Below are 19,569 nucleotides of genomic sequence, written 5' to 3' on the forward strand. Positions count from 1 at the left end.
CATAAATTCTTAAACAGTTTAAAATTCATTAAAATTGAAAGAATTGGTATGTTTCAATGCGGATTGAGAAAAAGTTATTCTCACGAAGGGAGATTTTTTGGCATAGAAAAATAAATAATTGAAATTTTGTTGATAGAGTGCTCTATACTGACTTGAGCCTTTCTTCAATTTTTTTGTGTCCAAAACGTTTGTTAAGCTTTGTGGCTAAGTTAAAACTGCTTCACCAACGATGCCAGTATGAACACGACTATACCATCCGCCAATATGAACATCTGAATGAAATACTTATGTGAGGGTGAACTTTTACACCTTACATTCGTACACTCTGATTCGCATAATTCCAATTATTTTCTATGGCCTATTGTAGTGCCATCTATAGTGAAAAATGTGAATTTAATTTTTTTCCGTACCAAAAATTAAATCTTTCATGAAGGAAAAAGTTTCCGCAAATTGCATTCAAATATACCGATTTCTGCAATTTATATGAATTTTCAAACTATTTACGAATTTATGAAACAACCTGTATATCATCTAGAGAGAGAGACACACCTCCTTGCGAATATCACTACCTTATACCATAATTAAATTTTTCAGACACACATTATGAGATCACGTGTTATTATATGACATTATATTCACATATTATTCAGATCATCAATTGTGCAAGACAGCGTCATAAAGCCCTACCTGCAAAACTATTATATGGACGACTTCCCTTTGGCCCCTAAGGACATCATTGTGCTCTACGCAGACGAATCGATGATTATATGCATCGTCAGGAAGGCAGAGAAGGAACTGAATAATTTACAGGAATTGCTCTATCAAGTAGAAGCATGATGCGAAAACAGTAGAGTTAAATTTAATGCAGACAAGACAGTTTCTGTGTAGGTCAGTGGGCAACTAGATCTACCACCAGATGCCGGAATAGAAATTGAAAGAAAATTTATCACACCACTCACAAGTTCAAAATTCCTGGGCATAATAATAGATACGCCATTATTGCCATTTTTGAAACAACGCAATCATGTTATCCAACCAGCAGAAATTACAAAACGCAGACTTTCTTTCTTTCAAACCAAACACAACTCTGGTCTATCACCATGGGCTACCGCCTCCACTACCTAGTGAGTTATGCCGGAAGTGTAATTGTGTGTGCCTAACAGTCTGATAGCGTATCTAGTGCTGTGCCTGATTTTTTCAGTGCTGCCCTGTATATTTCATAAATGAAGCGCAATGATTGAATATTTGTACCTATTTTATTCTTGTTACTCTCACTTACGAGAATTTTTAAAACGGCGATCGAATCGCATTCGAGCTTTGGGAACTACAGAAAACAAGCTTCAGTCGACCACCGCTGTGCTGACGGTGGGGTTCGAACCCGTGTCCTCGCGATGCGAGTCCCTCACTATGACCATTCGACCACCACAGCGGCAAGTGTGCGAGCAAAATGCACACTGAAACGTTTATTAGCAAGTTATTAGCAAGAACGTTATAGAATCGCAATAGGATATATTCTTCTTCATGCTGCACACGTGTGGCTCTATTCGAGTAACTCTCACATGATGAAGTTCGAGCCGTATCAGAATAAAACCGTTAGAACTATTCTGGGGGGGGGGGCAATTTTTATTAGAAAATTGAGTATAAGAGAAGATACCAAGATGCTAACTGTCTATGCATTCTTGTAAAAACTGGCAAACAACATTTTCTAATCTCTCGAAGTGTCAGAATACCAGCATGTCCGTGACATGTAACGGACACGCTGGTCTACGTACTCAATTACCAGATCACAAGGTTCCTTGGCCGAAAAAACTTCTTGGTCATGACCGGAGGTTCCGGGGTTGTAAATAATGTACGTAAGTAACTCTCTCATGATTTAGTGTAGGGAATACGTAGTTGTGTATTGCGTGACATAATTAATGATAGAAACAACATCAATAATAAACTTTTTTAATTATTATTTTCCTGAATTGTTTTAAGATTTTCCAAATATCAATATTACGGAAAATCGGAATGTTTCCTTTCAAGATGACAATAAAATAGAACAATATATAAAAAATAAAGGTTCTTTAAAGAACACTAGTAAGTTATTATTTAAAAAATATACGAGATTCCCTATTTATATACTCAGAAAATTTCTGGTATAGAACCGTGACATAAAAATAAAAAGTATCGACACAAAGTTCCTGTGATTTTCTGAGATATTTTTCATACATAGTAGAAGACGATTTTCCACCGTGGAATATTAGATAAGGAAATATTACATAAGTCTACGAAAGCCGAAGAGTCAACGTTAAGAACGTTCTATACGAAACTTCGAAGCTCGTGGTGCTATGGACTCTTGCAACGAATTTTATAGTTATTTTTTACCCTCTCTCTCGACCGAAGATACTGGTAAGCATCAACATATTTATCGATTGTTTATGCGATGTTTCTGCTTCAAATAAATAAGAAAAAAAAGTATATATGTATGCCGTAGGCTCAGTACACTTTCTCAAAGAATCAAATTCAGCGCTTCGAGCAACAACAGAGAATTGTGGAAAATATTTTTTTTTCCCCTTCAAGTTTTGTTCACATGTTCTGCTGCAAAGTTACGATATTTTCTTCAAGAAATTTCTGTCGTAAAATTTCAGTAAAATATTCTACTGACACACGTATAGTGTTTTGGTATGAAACATTTCTCTCAAAATAAGAGTATAAATAAGAGTATCTTTTAAATTTAGAATGTAAGAGCATGTTTTCTTTCCAATTAAATAAATGGTGATGCTAAATTTATTGTTGCGATGTACAAAAAAACACACTTAGCCTATTTGTGCCCACGTGTATTTTTTTTTCTATGAAAATTTGCAACACATACGTTTTCTTGTTAAGCTGTACTCAAATTAGTGCATTGGGTACAAATGGGTTGATAGCTGAAATTTATATAGTGCTACGTAAGGATCAATAGATAAATGATATACGTAGTTGTCAATAGATAAATGATATACGCAGTTGTCAATAGATAAATCATATACGCAGTGTTAAATATCTACTGTAATATATATATACAACAATTTGAAGAAATTCACCCAAACATGAAGAGTTAACCCTTCAAGCGATTTTTAAAATTTCCCTAATCTGCATTATAACTGCAGCAGTGGAAATCACTAAACAACCTAAAAATCGAAATCTGTTTTCATTAATAATATTCGCTTCCAATTGCGTGAGCTTATAAATGCCCCCAACACAAAATAATAATACAAAAAAACAAGGAAGGAAAAAACTTTCGTTTTCTCTGTTATTTACGCTGTACGCTTAATCGCATACTACCTCGAAGGGATAGAAAAACATCGCTTCGCTCCCCCTTCTGTTATCAAACTTTGATCAAATGCTAACTCTGCTTACTAGCAGTTAATTGACAGACGAGGGGAAGGAAAACGTGTTATCAAGAGAAGAAAACTCTTCTAACTCCTCTATCTGGGCTCCTCAATGTCAAAATCAGAGGGTTTTAAGAACCCGAAATATTTCGTAATTACCAAAATGAAGTGGATGAAGTAAAACGAGATAATCTGGTCATTGCCGTTGCGAAAGTTAAATACAAGCTTGAAATCAAAAACAAAACAGGGAAGATCGATTGATCATATAATGCTGACGTCATACTTTGCTCAAAGTCAATGCATAAGTCCAGCTGAGGTTCCGAGAAGCTCTGCTTTAGCCAAATGTCTCAATCACGTGAAAATAAAATACTTTATTAAAATTTTTAATCTACACGATTTCCTTTTAGCAGAAGAATATTGGCATTGAAAATTATTTGGTTATCTTTTATCTTCTGGTTATCTTCATTTGCTAATCAAATTTGATCAAACATTGACAACGATGTTCATACATATTACACAGCGTAACTTATAAGCTTCATGCAGCGCCATAGAGAATATTTATGTTATATTTTTTATTTGATATTAACGGGAAAACTACGTAACTGAAATTAAAAGTTATTTTCTCGTTAAGGAACCCATCATCATAATCACGAATATAATGGAAGTCTGGAGATATCTAAGAAATACTTAGATATATTTAAATTACGTCGCGAACTGTTTGGCTTCTTTTTTTTTTTTTGTGCACCTCTTGGAGTACAGCCAACTACAGAATAATACGTTGAACGAGTAATGAGATGCCGTGGCGCAAAATTACGATTTAATTGAGCTAATTAAATCACACCTTCATATTTCTTTCTGTCACGCCCATTCTTCGGTTCTTCCGTAGTTCATGAAGAAATATAAAAGAAATAAATTACGTACTCTGTGAGAACGTCACTGAATTTTCGTTTGGCTTCTGGTGACTATATATGTATTCATTACATTAGTAAAGAAATGCAATCGGATTTCAGTTTGCGAATGATTCATTATAAAGGGTTTACACAATGAATGACTCGATTTTTTTAAAAATATGGTTTCAAAACTATTACACATAATATAAATCTGTGATACATGAAAATAAAGAACAACTTTAAAAGTTTTGCAGCACTTCCGCAGAACGCAGGGAATGAAATTGACTTAACGATTCACTTTTTTTTTCAGTTACAAATTTCTGTGTGCATGCCACGCTGCACAGAAGTAGCGAAAACAACCCTTGCACACACATATTCTAATACACAAAAACAATTTTCTCTCGTTGTCTCAATTTTTATTTACAGACACTGCGTCCAACGGAAGTCCTGCCATCTAGTGAGCGATGTTAAAAAAACAATTTGAAAGTTTCTCTTTATTTTTACGTATCACAGATTATAATGAAGTTTAAAAATCATAGATGGCTTCTTTCTCAGCCAGAGATATCAAGGAAACAGTTACTTTCCGGATATTATGCTGAGGTGAGCTCGGAAAGAAAAGTCATCACGTCTCCGCCGGGACTCGAACCCAGGCCTCTTGCACACAACTCCAGCATGCTTGCCCGGTATGCAAGAGGCCTGGGTTCGAGTCCCGGCGGAGACGTGATGACTTTTCTTTCCGAGCTCACCTCAGCATAATATCCGGAAAATAACTGTTTCCTTTAAAAATCATGTTATTCATTTGTGCGAACCTTGTATTATTACCTATATAAGACAAGTACAGTGGAGCTTCAGTTTACGAGTGATTCGCAAGACGAGCAAAGAGTATACGAGCAATGTCCCGAAACACTTGCAAAACTTTTCTATTTTTGGTAGGATATTTTGACTTTGTAAATATTTCTCTTTATACGAGTAGTAAGTATACTAATGACTCTTCACACTGGTCAATGTGGGGCTTCGCGTACTCGCCTTGTGTGTCCAGCGTCACGTGATTACAATTAAAAATAGCCGGTGATTCACTTTCTCTCACTGCTAACAAGCCCGTCTTAACGAGCATACACTAAGGGGCTACTGTCAAACTTTTCTTCTGGGCTCTGTTTTGTTATTTTAATGAAAACCCGAATTGAAAAATAAAATCGATGCCGATTTGCATTAATTATTCAACCTTGAATAGTTTAAGAACCCTTGTTTGATTTGGGTCCCCATTCGTTAAGACGTTACCAGTGACATATCTAGCAACACAAGGTCATGAAAGACTACTGCTTGCCTCTTCCTGTCGTTGGGTGACAATGCAAGCGGAAATTCCAAAGTGAAACCCCTTGTTAACCTATATCAGAGGTGGCCAACCCGCAGCACGCGTACGCAAGTGGCACGCCATGGTATCAGCAGTGGCACGCGAACGCTTTTAAAAAATTATTAATTCTATACTATTTTCAAAGAAATTCTCTCGAACTTTTAAGCAATCCTTTTCTTATGAATAATAGTCATGTATGCTCTCAAGCATATATTACTGTAGGTACTGTTAAAATAATAATAATTATGTGATGATTTTCTGTTTCATGCGTTTCTGTTCTTTTTTTTAATCTTTGGCCAGAGTTGCTGGACACCCCATGCCTACGAAATTAAGGATCGTCTACGTGGGGGAGAGGCATCGTATAATGCAAATACATTATATATACACAAATTCTTGGGGGTGACGGCAAGGTGGTGTGACTAAGCCCTCTTTCAATGTTTATGAGGGGGAGGGGCAAGCGCCCTGAGTATTCAGAAACCGGTCTATATATGTTAAAAATGATATAGGTAAAATGACATCTACCCTATATACGTACATAGACAATCTGCATTGTGATGGCCACCTTTATGAATAAAAAAAGGGAACTCAAGAGTGACAAGCGGGAAGCGATTTTTATTTCATAATTATACGTTGCGAGTTTTGCTAAGTGGAAACTACCGGAAACACCACATGTATGCAATCTGTATGTTTCGCCCAGAGTTCACAATAAAATGTGATATAACCTGTGAGAAAATTCGGATGAGCGTCTCTTTTACTCACGGTTCATGTCAATGCTGATAGACGCCGCAGTTGGAACGGAATGGTTATTGTTGCTGGCTTGGCATGTGTAAGTGATGAGCAAATCTCTTCTCATCAGCTTCGGGAGGACAAGTTCATTACGCACATATTGTTGCGACGTATGCGAATATGATTCATCGACAACTTCTCCTTCCCTCAGCCATGTTACCATTGGAGAGGGGCTCCCTGAAATGTGAAATAAAACATGCAAAATTATGAAATTCGAGCAGCTTAATTTTATTTCCAAAAAAAACAGTGCATTATAAACTTGGCAAGTTACTTATACAGGCATTGTCTAACTTACGGACATCCAAAGTTTGACACAAATATGTTATGCGCATAACATATTTGTGTCAAACTTTGGATGTTCTCTCCATATCCTTTGTCAGATATTTTTAAAAAATCTCAAAATTTTCTGATGGGTACTTAAAGCTGTATCGAGTTCAGAACGACCGAATTTTTATTATGGTCATCCTTTATTTGTACATCACATCTTATCTGTGCTGTGCTAAGTATATTTTATATATTTTTAGTTTATTCTCGCTTGTTTGGGATTTCATCCATATTTGCTTTCTATAGAATAATATGATAATTTGATTTGATATAAAAATATCAATGATTTTCTTACTTTTTAAAACGTACTGAGTTTTGGAATCTGAATGACCAAGGAATGATTCTAGGCATTTCTGGAGTAAGATCCGAGCAAGCACTTCATTGATCTGTGATTAAGTGTTGTATGAAATGTTGCTATGAGTACTATATCGATGACTCAAATTCAATTCAACCAAACTCAAAAACAGCCGATAAAGGGCGCTGACGTACACACGTTAGAGGAAAAAATACGCAAACAACGAACAAAATGCTACACAAATTTTTTTTTTTTTTAACAAATTAGCGAAATCAGAGCCACGCTTGCTCAGCAATAAACAATGTGTTGTCGTTAATTGGGACGTCTACCAGAAAATTCAAAATATAAAACATAAAGAGAATGACCTCAGTGTATGTGCAAAATTAGTTCTGAATTTTCACCTTCAAACTGACTTGCAGTAATGAATTCTCGGGAACGTTTTCACGTGTGCACATACACATTTTAGGGTTGAACGTTCATTACTCCAACTGCAGCCAGTTTCAAGATAAAAATTCAGAAATGACTGCACATAAGCTGAGGTGATTTTCTTTCCATATTATGTTTTGAATTTTTTAATGGATGCCCCAATCAACGACAACCGCTTTTTGTTTGTTGCTGAGCACGTCTGTGGCTGTGATATATATATTTCGCTAATTTGTTAATTTTTTCTTTTTTTAACTTGGAATTTGCAACAAGAATGTTTTTTTTTTCTTTCTTACTATAGTTTTGAATCATAAAAAAACGTAGTTATCTGTTTGGAAACTAATATTACTTGAATACATTTATTTTATAAGTGATTTTACGTTCTACGTGCGTCATGTTCGAGACCCTGTATAAGGAGCCGTTCAAGTAATACGTAAGAAATTTTTTAGCTATTTGTGACTCCCCCTAGTGAGCAAAATTTCGACAGCTCTGCCCTTCCACCTCCTAACGCATATTGGTGGGATCAGAGACGTACTCGGGGGGGGGGGGGTGCAGGGGTGACCCGAGAATTAAAATTAAATTTTATTTTCTAATGTAAATATATTTTTCAATTAAAATTTTGAAAGATGATACCTTTATGTGTTATTATAACCAATTTCTGTTAATATCAGTGCTATTTGAACTTTTTATTTTTAAGAAGTTCATTGTGACACACCCTCTAAGCTATAATATGGTAAATCTCGGACCCGAGGACCAAATGTGGCCCAGGGATTATCTGATGTCACCTGCCCCCCCACAACTTAAATTTGTAAAAATTAACTAAGCGATGCCGTTACAGATCTTTTGAGTGACCTCTGGCACAATTCCAGAGCATTGAGCGACCCTTGAGACATTTTCAGATCACTCAAGTTACCCGCGGCACATTCCCAGATTACTTAAGTTATCCGCGGCACAATTATGGAACACTTGAGTGATGCGCGGCACAATTTCAGAACGATTGGATCCGCGAAAACATGTAGAAATCATTCAAGTGGCTCTGTATGAGATTTATCAACAGGGAGAGTTTTATTTAGGTGCTCACAAACTAGCAAAAGGTTTCTCGTTTCTGACGCATCGAGTAAGATGCCATTCGGAATATTTCATATTTGTAAAAAGGGTGATTGATGACGTAAGCATCACTCCCCTTTTTCATCAAAAGTCAGGAAATCGGAAACTTTCCCCCTCCTCATCGATTCTAGCGCAGTACTACCCCTAAGCAGTAGAATTCGAAATAGATTTTTAAACGATTTTTCAGGATTTCTATACGTGTCGGTGACTACAAAAAAAAATTATCAGCTCAGAAAAAATAGGTTCAGTTTCCAAGAATTTAAAAAAACCCTTTGCACATACGCAAAACTACGCATTTAAGGATTAAACTATGTCTATATGTGTGGAACGGAACCTATTAGTTATTCTCATATGTATCCCTTTCCCTTGTTACCAGCCATATGTAGTTCCAAACAAAAAAATGAAATACACTTTCTTGAAGTCATAAATATCTGACAACAATGACTTTATACTATTTATATAAAATTCAAAATGACAATATTTTATGGATCAACCTGGAAAGATCAATAACTCGCATTAATATGGTTTTCCAAACAAAGAGCGACGTTAACTGAGCGAGAGAGTCCATTACGTAGCAAAATATTTATTCAAGATGATATAACCATTAATTTTAACGAGAATTGCATCGAGATTGCGCCAACTCAACAAAAGTCGGATCAAATATGTAGAATGCGGTCAGCTCAGTAAATACCGCTCGTTCAGTGGCAACAAGTGCATCGAAAGCAAACGCTGTGTGTGTGTGTGAGAGAGAGAGCTATCTCCATCTCTCCCCAAAGAGAGTTTTCATAATATATTATTACCTCCTACTGGTTTGAGTCTCTTGCATATTACTTAACTCCAGCCGGAAATATATTAGCAGAAGTTTGCTTCAAGTCTGAAGAATATTATATCATTACCTACGTACGTACGTCCGCAGAATGGTTGGAAGGGAATACATTATCTACGAATACTCTCCTGCGCACGCACGGAACTTTCTTCTCCTTCCAGATACCAAAGGGCTTCTTCTTCCCCACACACGCACTCTCTCTCTCTATCTCTCTCCAGAATATATTGTGCAGTGACTTTCGATTCATATGCAAATAGGGACGGTATTCTCATAAGTTTCGTCAAGGAATAATGATGGCTTTCTCAGCATACCATCAACCCCGCCGGAACATTATTAACCGAATTATGCTTGTGCAACACGACTCATAACTGATGCTGGAAGAGTTTCCCATACCTCCTCCTCATTCTGTTCACAATGTTCGAATGTCTCGTAGAAATTTTTCCGGGGAGTGTTTCCATTCTAAGCGACTTTTACGCATTTTCTACCCATCTTTATTCCCAAGCTCTTTCATTTTTCCCTATATATGCGCGTTTCCCGTATGTATATCTACCTTCTAGCTCATTAAATGCATTGCGAGAATGTCGTCATGACTTTTCGTCATATTCGAATATAGGAATTCTAGACGATGTCTGAGTGTACAAATACTCAGGAGGAATTTCTCTCATCGTTGAATTACCTATTCATAACATTGCCGGTAAGAAATTATTTGTTTAGGTGAATGAATATTTTCGCGGAGTTTCTTCGGTTTGCTTCAAGGATTTAGATTTCATGATCCCGTGTTTAGGTAAATATAATTATTTACTGGATATTTATTTAGTAATATTCCTAGAGATTATACTCTCAGTACAGATCCGTATACTCGGAGCGTATTATTTCGAGATTATTATGCAATAATCTCTCTCTTCACTTACTTGCATCACGATTTCTCTATTGACGCCATTATCGTTATTTCCTAAGTTTCGAGAGTAGAATGCACCAGAGACTAAACACTCACTGATTCTCAGTTTTGATAAATTTTGGATATTCTTCTCTTTTCTCCCATCTTCAGATTTTTTGATAAGATTGGTTGATTTATAAAAATAAATGAAGACACATATTACATGATTTATTTACATGCAAACCCTGGAGATGTGGAGAACTAATTATTCATAGAATATGAACTCAATGTCGTATTAACAAAATGTCGACAATTTTCTTTTTATTTGGCTGAATGTATCTGAACAGAAATGTGATATTATTCAAGCATATTTGGTAACTTTGTTATCTGTGTTTGCGTTGATGATCGTGTGAGACTATAACATTGTCTGTATTTCTTTTTTGAGACTGGCAGGTGAATCCGTGTTGCATTGATATTTGACACTAATTCGTCTCTGAACCAGCATCGATTTGCTGGACGATAATTCCCATATAATTCTATGGAACATATAATCAATTAATCCTTGTTCAATTTTCCTTTCTTACTACTCCTATATATATATATATATAATTGGGCTACGAAATACAATATACCATGTATTATGAACACATATTATATAATTCACACGTTTTATTATATTGTACAACAAATACACTACTACTACTACTACTAAACCCCGCGTGTAAATCGTCCATATTCCTCTGCGGAACTTCTAACGAATTGGTACGTGTTGAAATGTGCGTGTCCGTGTTGTGAACCTAACGTGAAGCTTGTTTCTGTGCAATGCTTGTCATGTATAGTGCTGCCATCTGGCATCAATTTTTATTAATTTGAGTGAAGTGTATAGTTGAATAAATTGTACCGATGTAATCCCGTTTCTTTCTGTGGCGAGTTTAGATCGACAAAAAATGCAGTAAGAGATGTACAAAAGCATAAAGTATAATACAATGTATTAAATCTTAGTTGTCGGAATGAATTTTTTTTCATCGTGTTTCAACTTTTTATAACGTATATAACTTTTTATAATATTAATATCCGATTCTGTTGTTCTGAAACAAAATTCTGCTGGGGTTTTTGCGTCACGACTCCCATGTGATGTTTTTTTCCCCCATTCCACTTCGAATAGATGTTGCTAGCTGCAGATTGAGTGACCTGCTTCTGTGAACTGTGATGACATTTGCCTGCTTATAGCCAGATCATGACTTTTAACCAATTTGACCAGTTCTTTTTACATACACTAGACATTCATGCAAACACATATCTATCTACAACCATGTACACATTTTCTTCTTCCCAGGCCTTCTTGGCCAGTTTTTATGCCGGCAGTTGGCCCTCGCGGGCTGGGAATCGGCTTAAAGTTCAATTCTGGTTTGGTCTGAAATCTCTTTCTCCTAACCAGATCATAGCCAGCACCACGTATCGCACAATGCCTCCGCGCGAACCACGTGACGTCATTGAAGTATGCCATTTCGCCGGTAGCCATTGCATATATCAGGCCGACGCACGCGATATCTTCACTCTTTTTGCAGTATATCCAATGACTTTAGGTCAAATGGCCTACTCCAGTGACATCACGAGTTTCGCGCGGACGCCGTCTGCTATAGATGGTGTTGTCATGATTCACCGCTCTGTGTCAATGCAGAGATACAAGTAGGGATCGAAGAAGACCTGGGCCATGCTGCAAAAATGCGCATGTGTGTATTGTGAACCTAGCGTTACTTTTGTTTCTGCGTAATGATTGTCACGGTGCTGATATCTGCCAGCATTTTTTTAAACTATGAGTGAAGTATAATGATTAAATAATTTTATCGTTGTGCAGGATTTGATCCTGGGAAACCAGCTTTGATTTGTTTTGAATTTGTGAGTAAACCAAATATACATTTTGTGGTTTTATCTTTATGTTTTTAAATTAGTTAGATGTTATACAGATAGTTGCCGTATGAACTGGATCGCTTATTATGTGTCATACCCTGGTTCAGGTTATGTGAGCACGTTTACCATCTCTTCGATGATGTTAGATCTGGCCTGGCCAAAAATATTGTGTCTACTCCAGCAGATGCCGGTTAGCTCCCGAGTAGAGCGGTGGTAAGATGTTCTTCCACAATGAAGGTTACCGTCAAGGTCCAAGTTTTCAAATCCAGACAGAAACAAGTTCTTTACCTGCTGAGCGTGGTCGACCACCGATAGATATAGCTTTCATTTCCCGCCTTACTCCACTGATTGGAAATTGCCGTATGGCGATATATATATGACTGGAGTTTGTGTGCTGTAAAAAGTAGTTAGATACCCAAACACTCATACTCTATTACAAGGAATTGTCAAATTATATGTATTGAAGCCATAGTATTGTGCAAAATTTGAATTTTTTCTATTACTACTACTTGTGATTTTGTGATTTATTCACATGAATCACCATTTTTTCGATCATAAACTTTATACTTGTTTACTGGCGAGGTGCGTAATATGTATGTAATATATCTTTCTCAAGCTCAATAAATAGTTAGGTTCCCCGGAGGCACCCGAGTACCCTAGGACAATGTGCTTATATCACCAAGTGTGTCAGGGCCTGGGTGTCCCTCGGTTCCTATCACTATTACTACTACTTAACTATACACATTCAGCTCCTACACATTCATTTTCGTAATTTCTAACGAATTGGCGCAGACCGAAATATGTGTTCTGAGTATATATGCGTGGTTCTACGTCTTTATGCTGTTGGGGTTGTGCTTTTTTTTTTAGTGTTCTTGTTCGTGCCGCCTTCCGACAACTAAGTCTTAATACGTTGTATTATACTATATGCGTTTTGTACATCTTCAATATTCTATAGCAAATTATTGAATTAATTTTCATGTTATGTTAGAGAGAATCATTTCGTATAGAACTGTGCTGTCTGAGTAATTTTCTGCGTCGATTTCTTTTTCTTATGTTTTCTGCTCAGCCGATTGTGCTTCTTCTCTAGATGAATCCTCTGCCAGTTTGTTTTTAGGCCCACTCTTGAAGTTCGTTACGGCAAAAAAGTATAATTACTGCTGATACATCACATTTAAAATTTCTAAAAAAAATTCTATTACAACTCAAGTTTAACAACACGAAGAAAGATCAGTGCAGGTTAACAATTACGTTAACTACGCAATACAGCGTCACAACTTTATGCCAGTGCACACACAATCGCGATAAATTATAATCATATAGTCTCTCAGTAATGAAAACCTCATTTCTTTTATAAAAAGTCCATGCCAACACACTTACCTCCTTCTGCTTCACATAAGAATGCTACACGAGAACCCTCGTCGTATGGACCGACAACATCTCTTAGACGCTGACCATGTTCGTCCATTATTATGACACTTCGTGGTGGAACTAAAACAAAGAACAACAATTATTCAGAAGCACATATATGTGTATTTTAAATTTCTATGATATTCATTCACATCAGGTGTCTTCAACCCAGCGTGTGTCACATTTGATATTTAAATTAGCCCGCGGGCCACTATACGTGCATTACGAACGGTGGGCTTGAGACTACAAATGGCCCACGGGTCATGTGTTGAAGACCCTCGATTTTTTGATGATATTGAACAAATATTTAACCTAGTAAAAGGTAAATTAATTTCGCCCTTAATACATGAGTACAAAAGCCATGTCAAATAAAAATCTTATCTTTACTACTCATGCTTATGGAAATGAAAGGTCGTCGATTCAGAATTTCCCAAATTAAAGCTAAAAGTAAATCAATTCTCCACCGCTAACAAATAAAACAAAATTTATTAATGGATTATATTGGACAATATAAGGTCCCTAATCTCGACCCTGTTACATCGGCATCTCATAACATCTCCCTGGTGCTGTTGTTGTTTCTTTTTCCTGGCGGTGAATTTTCCGTAGACTGATTTGTTCATCGTGCTTGTGGTTTTAATATTCTGTCTCGTCTGCGTATTTTATACGCATATACGCTTCATAGAAAATGTTGAAGCTCGAGTAGGTATAAAATGGTGTTTGGGACGTGTGTGCGCGGTGCGTGATATACGCGAGGAATGACCGAGTGAGTCAGCCAGTAAATGATACAGTACTTAGTGAATGGATGACGGAGAGGTTAATGTTGGTGACTGAGCGAGTGCCAGAGTAAGCGACCAAGTGATTGAACGTGTAACAGTGTGAACAACCTAGTGAGTTGATGCTAGAATGAGTGATTTAGTGAGTGGATGATAGAATAAGCGACCTAGTGAGTGAAATGACAAAGTGAGCGACCTACAGATCAAGTGAATAACAAAGTGAGCGACCAACAGATCAAGTGAATAACAAAGTGAGCGACCTACAGATCAAGTGAATGACAAAGTGAGCGACCTACAGATCAAGTGAATGACAAAGTGAGCGACCTACAGATCAAGTGAATGACTTGCCTACTGAGAGAGTGATAACTGACAAAGTGATAAACATCATTTGTTCATTCGATCATTCATTTACTCAATTACTCATTCACTCACTCGCCCATTCATTCACTTACTAGATCACTTGCTCACTCGATCATTCATTCATTCGTTCGTTCGCTTATGTTGAAATGTTGTCGGTGAATTTTCTCATCGATGAATTTTTCATTCTGTGAATTTTCCGGACACGGAATAATCAGTATGTCTTGCAGCAAACGCATGGCATTTTCCAAGATCGAGAAACTTAAAAATAAATTCTCAGTCGGCGATCCCGCGATCAAGGCGTTGTTTTTCCTCTGCAACATTTAATATAAATATAATTCTGATAGGCTGTTAATGTTTGCAGCAGTAATTAGCTCAAACTATGTGCCAAAGTTGGTGAGACTCAGACAACACCTTAAACCGTCTATAAAAATCGGGATGGCCATTCGTCGATATCATGGTTGAACTTCAGCATTTTTTTTTTGGATACTATGAGGAACATCACAAGTAAATTCAGAAGGAATGAGAAAAATGTGTCTAAAAACACACGTAGTTAACTTATGACTGGAAAAAAACTAAGTATGGGACCCACGTTTTCTAACAAACAGATTTGAACACATACCCAATTGTGACCTGCATGGAGAATCAAAACTTTTTTATGAGATAAGTAGTTTTACTCTTGTTTTAGCTAAACCAAATATTACGAACGTAATCACTAAAGAGACACAGAATATATAATTTTTCAATTCAATTCTCACCTTACGATGAAATAAATACAACAATAAAATTTCCAACCACATCATAGAATATAGTAGTAAGAATGCATGCAGTATCTTTGCTGACCGTCATATATTTACAGTATATTTTATTGAATACAACTCAGAGATCAATAGGAAGTAGAAGGGAAAGGACTCCATTGAATTTTAGATCAATTGGTTTTGTTTTTATGCCCTACAACGAAAACCCAAACGTAAAACCACTTGCGATAGAATAAATCTTCGGACATATTTTATGAATACAAATATTTAACCGGCATTTACTTTACTTTCTGTTTTTAGTATTTCTTTAATTTTTCTTTAGAATTATATATATATATATATTTTTTTTTTTAAATTCAAGAGGAGAGAGAAAGGACATGAATGGCTCCGGGTAAAGGAAAGAAATCGTAGAGCAGGAGCGAAACATTCTCTCTTTTTGGGTTTTTTATATCTATCTACATATATATATGTATTGATGCAATTCGAACGTTGTTGGTCGCTTCACATTCGGTCTATAAATCCCCGGGATTCCCAAAGGCACGTGCGCAAGCAAATACATCGTTGGCAGAATTTCAATTCCTGAAACAAAATCTTCTTAGAGTTCTATTTTTTTTTTCTTTTGGAGATGGTATATACGTATAAAACTGCCGTAGCCGTTGTGGAGATAAATTTCCAAAGTTCTCTGTTTCCTTTTGGCGAACGAGGGCATCTTTTTCCCTTTCAAACATGAATTTCAAACAAGAACATATTTTGAGGTAATACGGACGGTGCGTTAGTAAGTAGCCTTACATCTGCCGCTGAAGGAAACTTGCCTTTTACTTTCTATTTTTTTTGTTTCTGTTTGTATATATATATGACTTTTTTTTATTTTATTTAACCGCGGAGGAAAAAGAATATCCACTTTTTTATGAACTATAATACTTCAGGGGTAGAGTTTGTTGGAATATCAAATAAGCTGAGAGATGGAGTCGTTGACACAAGGTGAAAAGTTTTCGGCCTGACTTGCATCGTTGCTGAGAGAAATGTTTCTTTCCATTTTTGTGTCTTTTATCTTAAACTAAGTCCGATATATTATAATAGTCTATGCATGATAGGAAATGGACTTATGTTTCCGAATTTAATACGTAAATACTATTATGAGAAGGATTTGTCGAGAGAGGGAGAGAGTGCAGGCAACGAGGGAAATAAAAATGCGTCTAGCACGAACAATTTTGATGTCTTTCGTAAATCCTTTCCAAATCTTCTGCGTGAGATCTCTTGTCAAGTTGGTAAAGTTTCTGAATTGCGTGCCACAGGTTTGAAAGTGTTTTAGAATAGGCTTGCATTTTGAGGGTTGTTCCGGGCTCTGTGAAGTTGGGCAACAACGGGCAAATTGTTCACTGGGGTGACTGGAACAAATATCGATCGGGAATCAAATCGAGACATTAATTACCTATAGAAATAGCGTTTAAAAAAATTTCATATACGGGAGGCTGTCGTTAATTCAGAATAATGGGTAGAAATCACTCTTTCGTCTTTCGTCCGCGATTATATAGTTTTAATTATTTTTTCTCAAGATCGGGCTGAGAAGATTGTTTCGAAATGAGATTGTTTCGATTGTTGAGAAATTTTGTTTTTTGCGTTGAGAAATCTGATTTTGATAGGAAGAATTTTCAGTTTTCCGGCATATTCGTTTTCTTTTCAACACTTCGCATTATTCTCGACCATAAGAACTAATCCCCAACTTTTTTACATCAATATATCTACATGTTATGCATTCAAAGTGGTATCAAATACATTCATACAATAAATATATCATGTAAATTCTTCAAACTGCTGAAGAGAGAGCACAAAAGTTTCTTTGAAACTTTGCGGATATACGCTTGGTCTCGGTGCCATACAAAAGATTCACTTCTGAGCCACAGCGATGATCTTCAGCTTTGAAGATAGGACATTATGACAGACTGCGCACGCACGCACGCGCACACAATCAAATTGGAAATCGAGAAATATACTACAACGCGTTGTCATGCTCTTGCTGTGCATTTCCCATTGTTACTGCAATGTCATCAACTGACATATTGAGTTTAGGAAACCCATTTGTGACAAGTGCCCACTAAGTACAAATGCGCATTCACTTTGCGCCTATGTAAGTTTGCTGTATAAATAGTCCGAGAATTTTCCGATACGCCAACATCAGTATAAAGGTTTCTTTCAATTTTTTATTCTGCTCGACAACGGATATTTTGTGCACTCTGATGGATTAAATTGTCGCACATCCGAACATCCTTCTTCCCAGAAAATAGGAAAAGAGACGAATTTTAGTGTTTTAATTGCATGAGTGATAGGTGGGCATTATCAATTCCGCATTTCCTAAAACATTTAATTCAGATTCCTCATGGAATAATTTTGACTAAGCTTTTAGAGTCGGATCTCCCAAACTGGACAAATACAACCTTGTAAAAGCTGTCATTCGAATCCAGGCTTCCATAGGCGAGAGTTGATGCATCAACCGCAATACAACCAGAAAGCTCCAATTATAATTGAAAACTGATATAGGTACGATTAAATCAAAAAGCGTATGATTTCTACCATTTTGTTATTATAAAATATCTGGAATCTTTGCTTCGAAAATATATGCATGCATTATTTCAGTACCTAGAGGATTAGGGACCAGTTGTCCTGATAACTTTATCCCAACCAAGCAATTATTTTCATGTATGCATAGTGTGAGAACTGTTCTTACGACAGAGGAATAGAGATTAAAATAAATCCGAGTATTTTGATCCAAGGGACGCCCGCTTTTACAGCACCCGTGATCTGCTTACATACATAAGCTGCAAAGTGTTCTTTTAAACACTCGCGAGAAATTCTCGAGAACTCATGGAAATAAGTTTTCCGGGGGATTTTGTGAGTTCTCCGAAAAGATTAAAGTGAATTATGAAATGATGCGCAGAAAACTCGAAACAGGAGTAGTTATTAAATAAACATCTCCGAAAGATGTCCTGATTAGTTTTGACTGGAGTGCCTCCCGCAATTGATGCGTCTTGGAAAACCCTACCGGATACATTTTGATTTAATAAACTACGTTTTTACTTCATTACCGTGTACTAAGAAGACCTTGTCTTGGTGCATCATTAACGTTAGTAGTGATATAGGATAATTAAATATCTTGCCGTATAATCACAAAGCTAAAATCAATGACGGCACTGGCGACAAAATTCCGAATATCCATCCTAACACCCGAAAATTTTCAATAGATGCTCAGATTATCTGTGTTATTCTCTCCTCAAAATATTGACGACAAAAAAAGTATGAATTTGTGTGCCAGCATTGTTTATAGAATCATAGCACCACACAAAATTTTATCACCCAAAATTACAGTATAGATGTGACATTAATAGAAAGTGTCTTGACCATTTCCATGGTGGGTTTACTACAGAAGTCCGTTATAAAAACAGTTTAACAATCAAATGGGAAGATGTTGTCGTAACGCACTTCTCGTTATAAACGATTTTTTTTCAGTGTAAAAACATAGAAATGGGGGGGGGGGACAAAAAATAGATAAATTGACTTTTATTTTTCCTTTTAATTTGAACTACTTCGGCTGAAATATGCATGTAGAGGTAAGTATGCATGGACAATGCTTATGCATCTTATGCATACACAATTTTGATTGCATAACAAAAATTTGCACTTTGTGGATCACACACTTTGTTTCTGCAACTTAGCCGCTGTGGTGGTAGAGTAGTCATAGTGACTCGTATCGTGAGGTACCGGGTTCGAACCCCACTGTCGCCGCAGTGGTGGTCGGCTGAAGTTGGTTTTCTGTGGTTCCCAACTTCGTGGAGCGAATGTATAAGCCGATCTCCCCATTAAAAAGCCTCGCCACAGAGAGCAACAGGCCTACAGCGATAAAATCTTCAATCGTTACACTTCACTCATAGTTAAAAAATATGTGGTAGATGGCATTACTATAACAATCATTACACAGAAACAAACTTTACGTTAGGTTCATAGCACAGACATGTGCAGCCCAACATGCATCAAGTGCCAATGTGCCATGGATTAAGGAAGGGGAAGTCATGTGTGACTAACCTCCTTTGCTTCTATAATCATGTGACGAAAGCATTGGGTAAGGCCAAAAATGTA

At 36.6% G+C, this 19,569-nt stretch overlaps 1 protein-coding gene across 2 annotated transcripts in view; it reads right to left on the bottom strand.

Moving 5' to 3' along the window:
* LOC149077222 (adhesion molecule nephrin-like) overlaps positions 1-19,569 on the bottom strand; it is a 151,548-nt gene that overhangs the window by 30,450 nt on the left and 101,529 nt on the right. For both annotated transcript variants that reach the window (XM_089244961.1, XM_089244960.1), the window contains 2 exons: positions 13,521-13,631; positions 6,354-6,557 (listed from right to left, as the gene is read on the bottom strand). In XM_089244961.1, the coding sequence (XP_089101087.1) occupies positions 6,354-6,557; positions 13,521-13,631 (315 nt within the window). The remainder of the gene's footprint in view (positions 1-6,353; positions 6,558-13,520; positions 13,632-19,569) is intronic.

The sequence above is a fragment of the Pholcus phalangioides genome, unplaced genomic scaffold (genome assembly GCF_987345545.1).
Source record: "Pholcus phalangioides strain wild (caught in Gottingen) unplaced genomic scaffold, Ppha-v1.0 ptg000015l_1, whole genome shotgun sequence".
In the NCBI taxonomy this organism is placed as follows: domain Eukaryota; kingdom Metazoa; phylum Arthropoda; class Arachnida; order Araneae; family Pholcidae; genus Pholcus; species Pholcus phalangioides.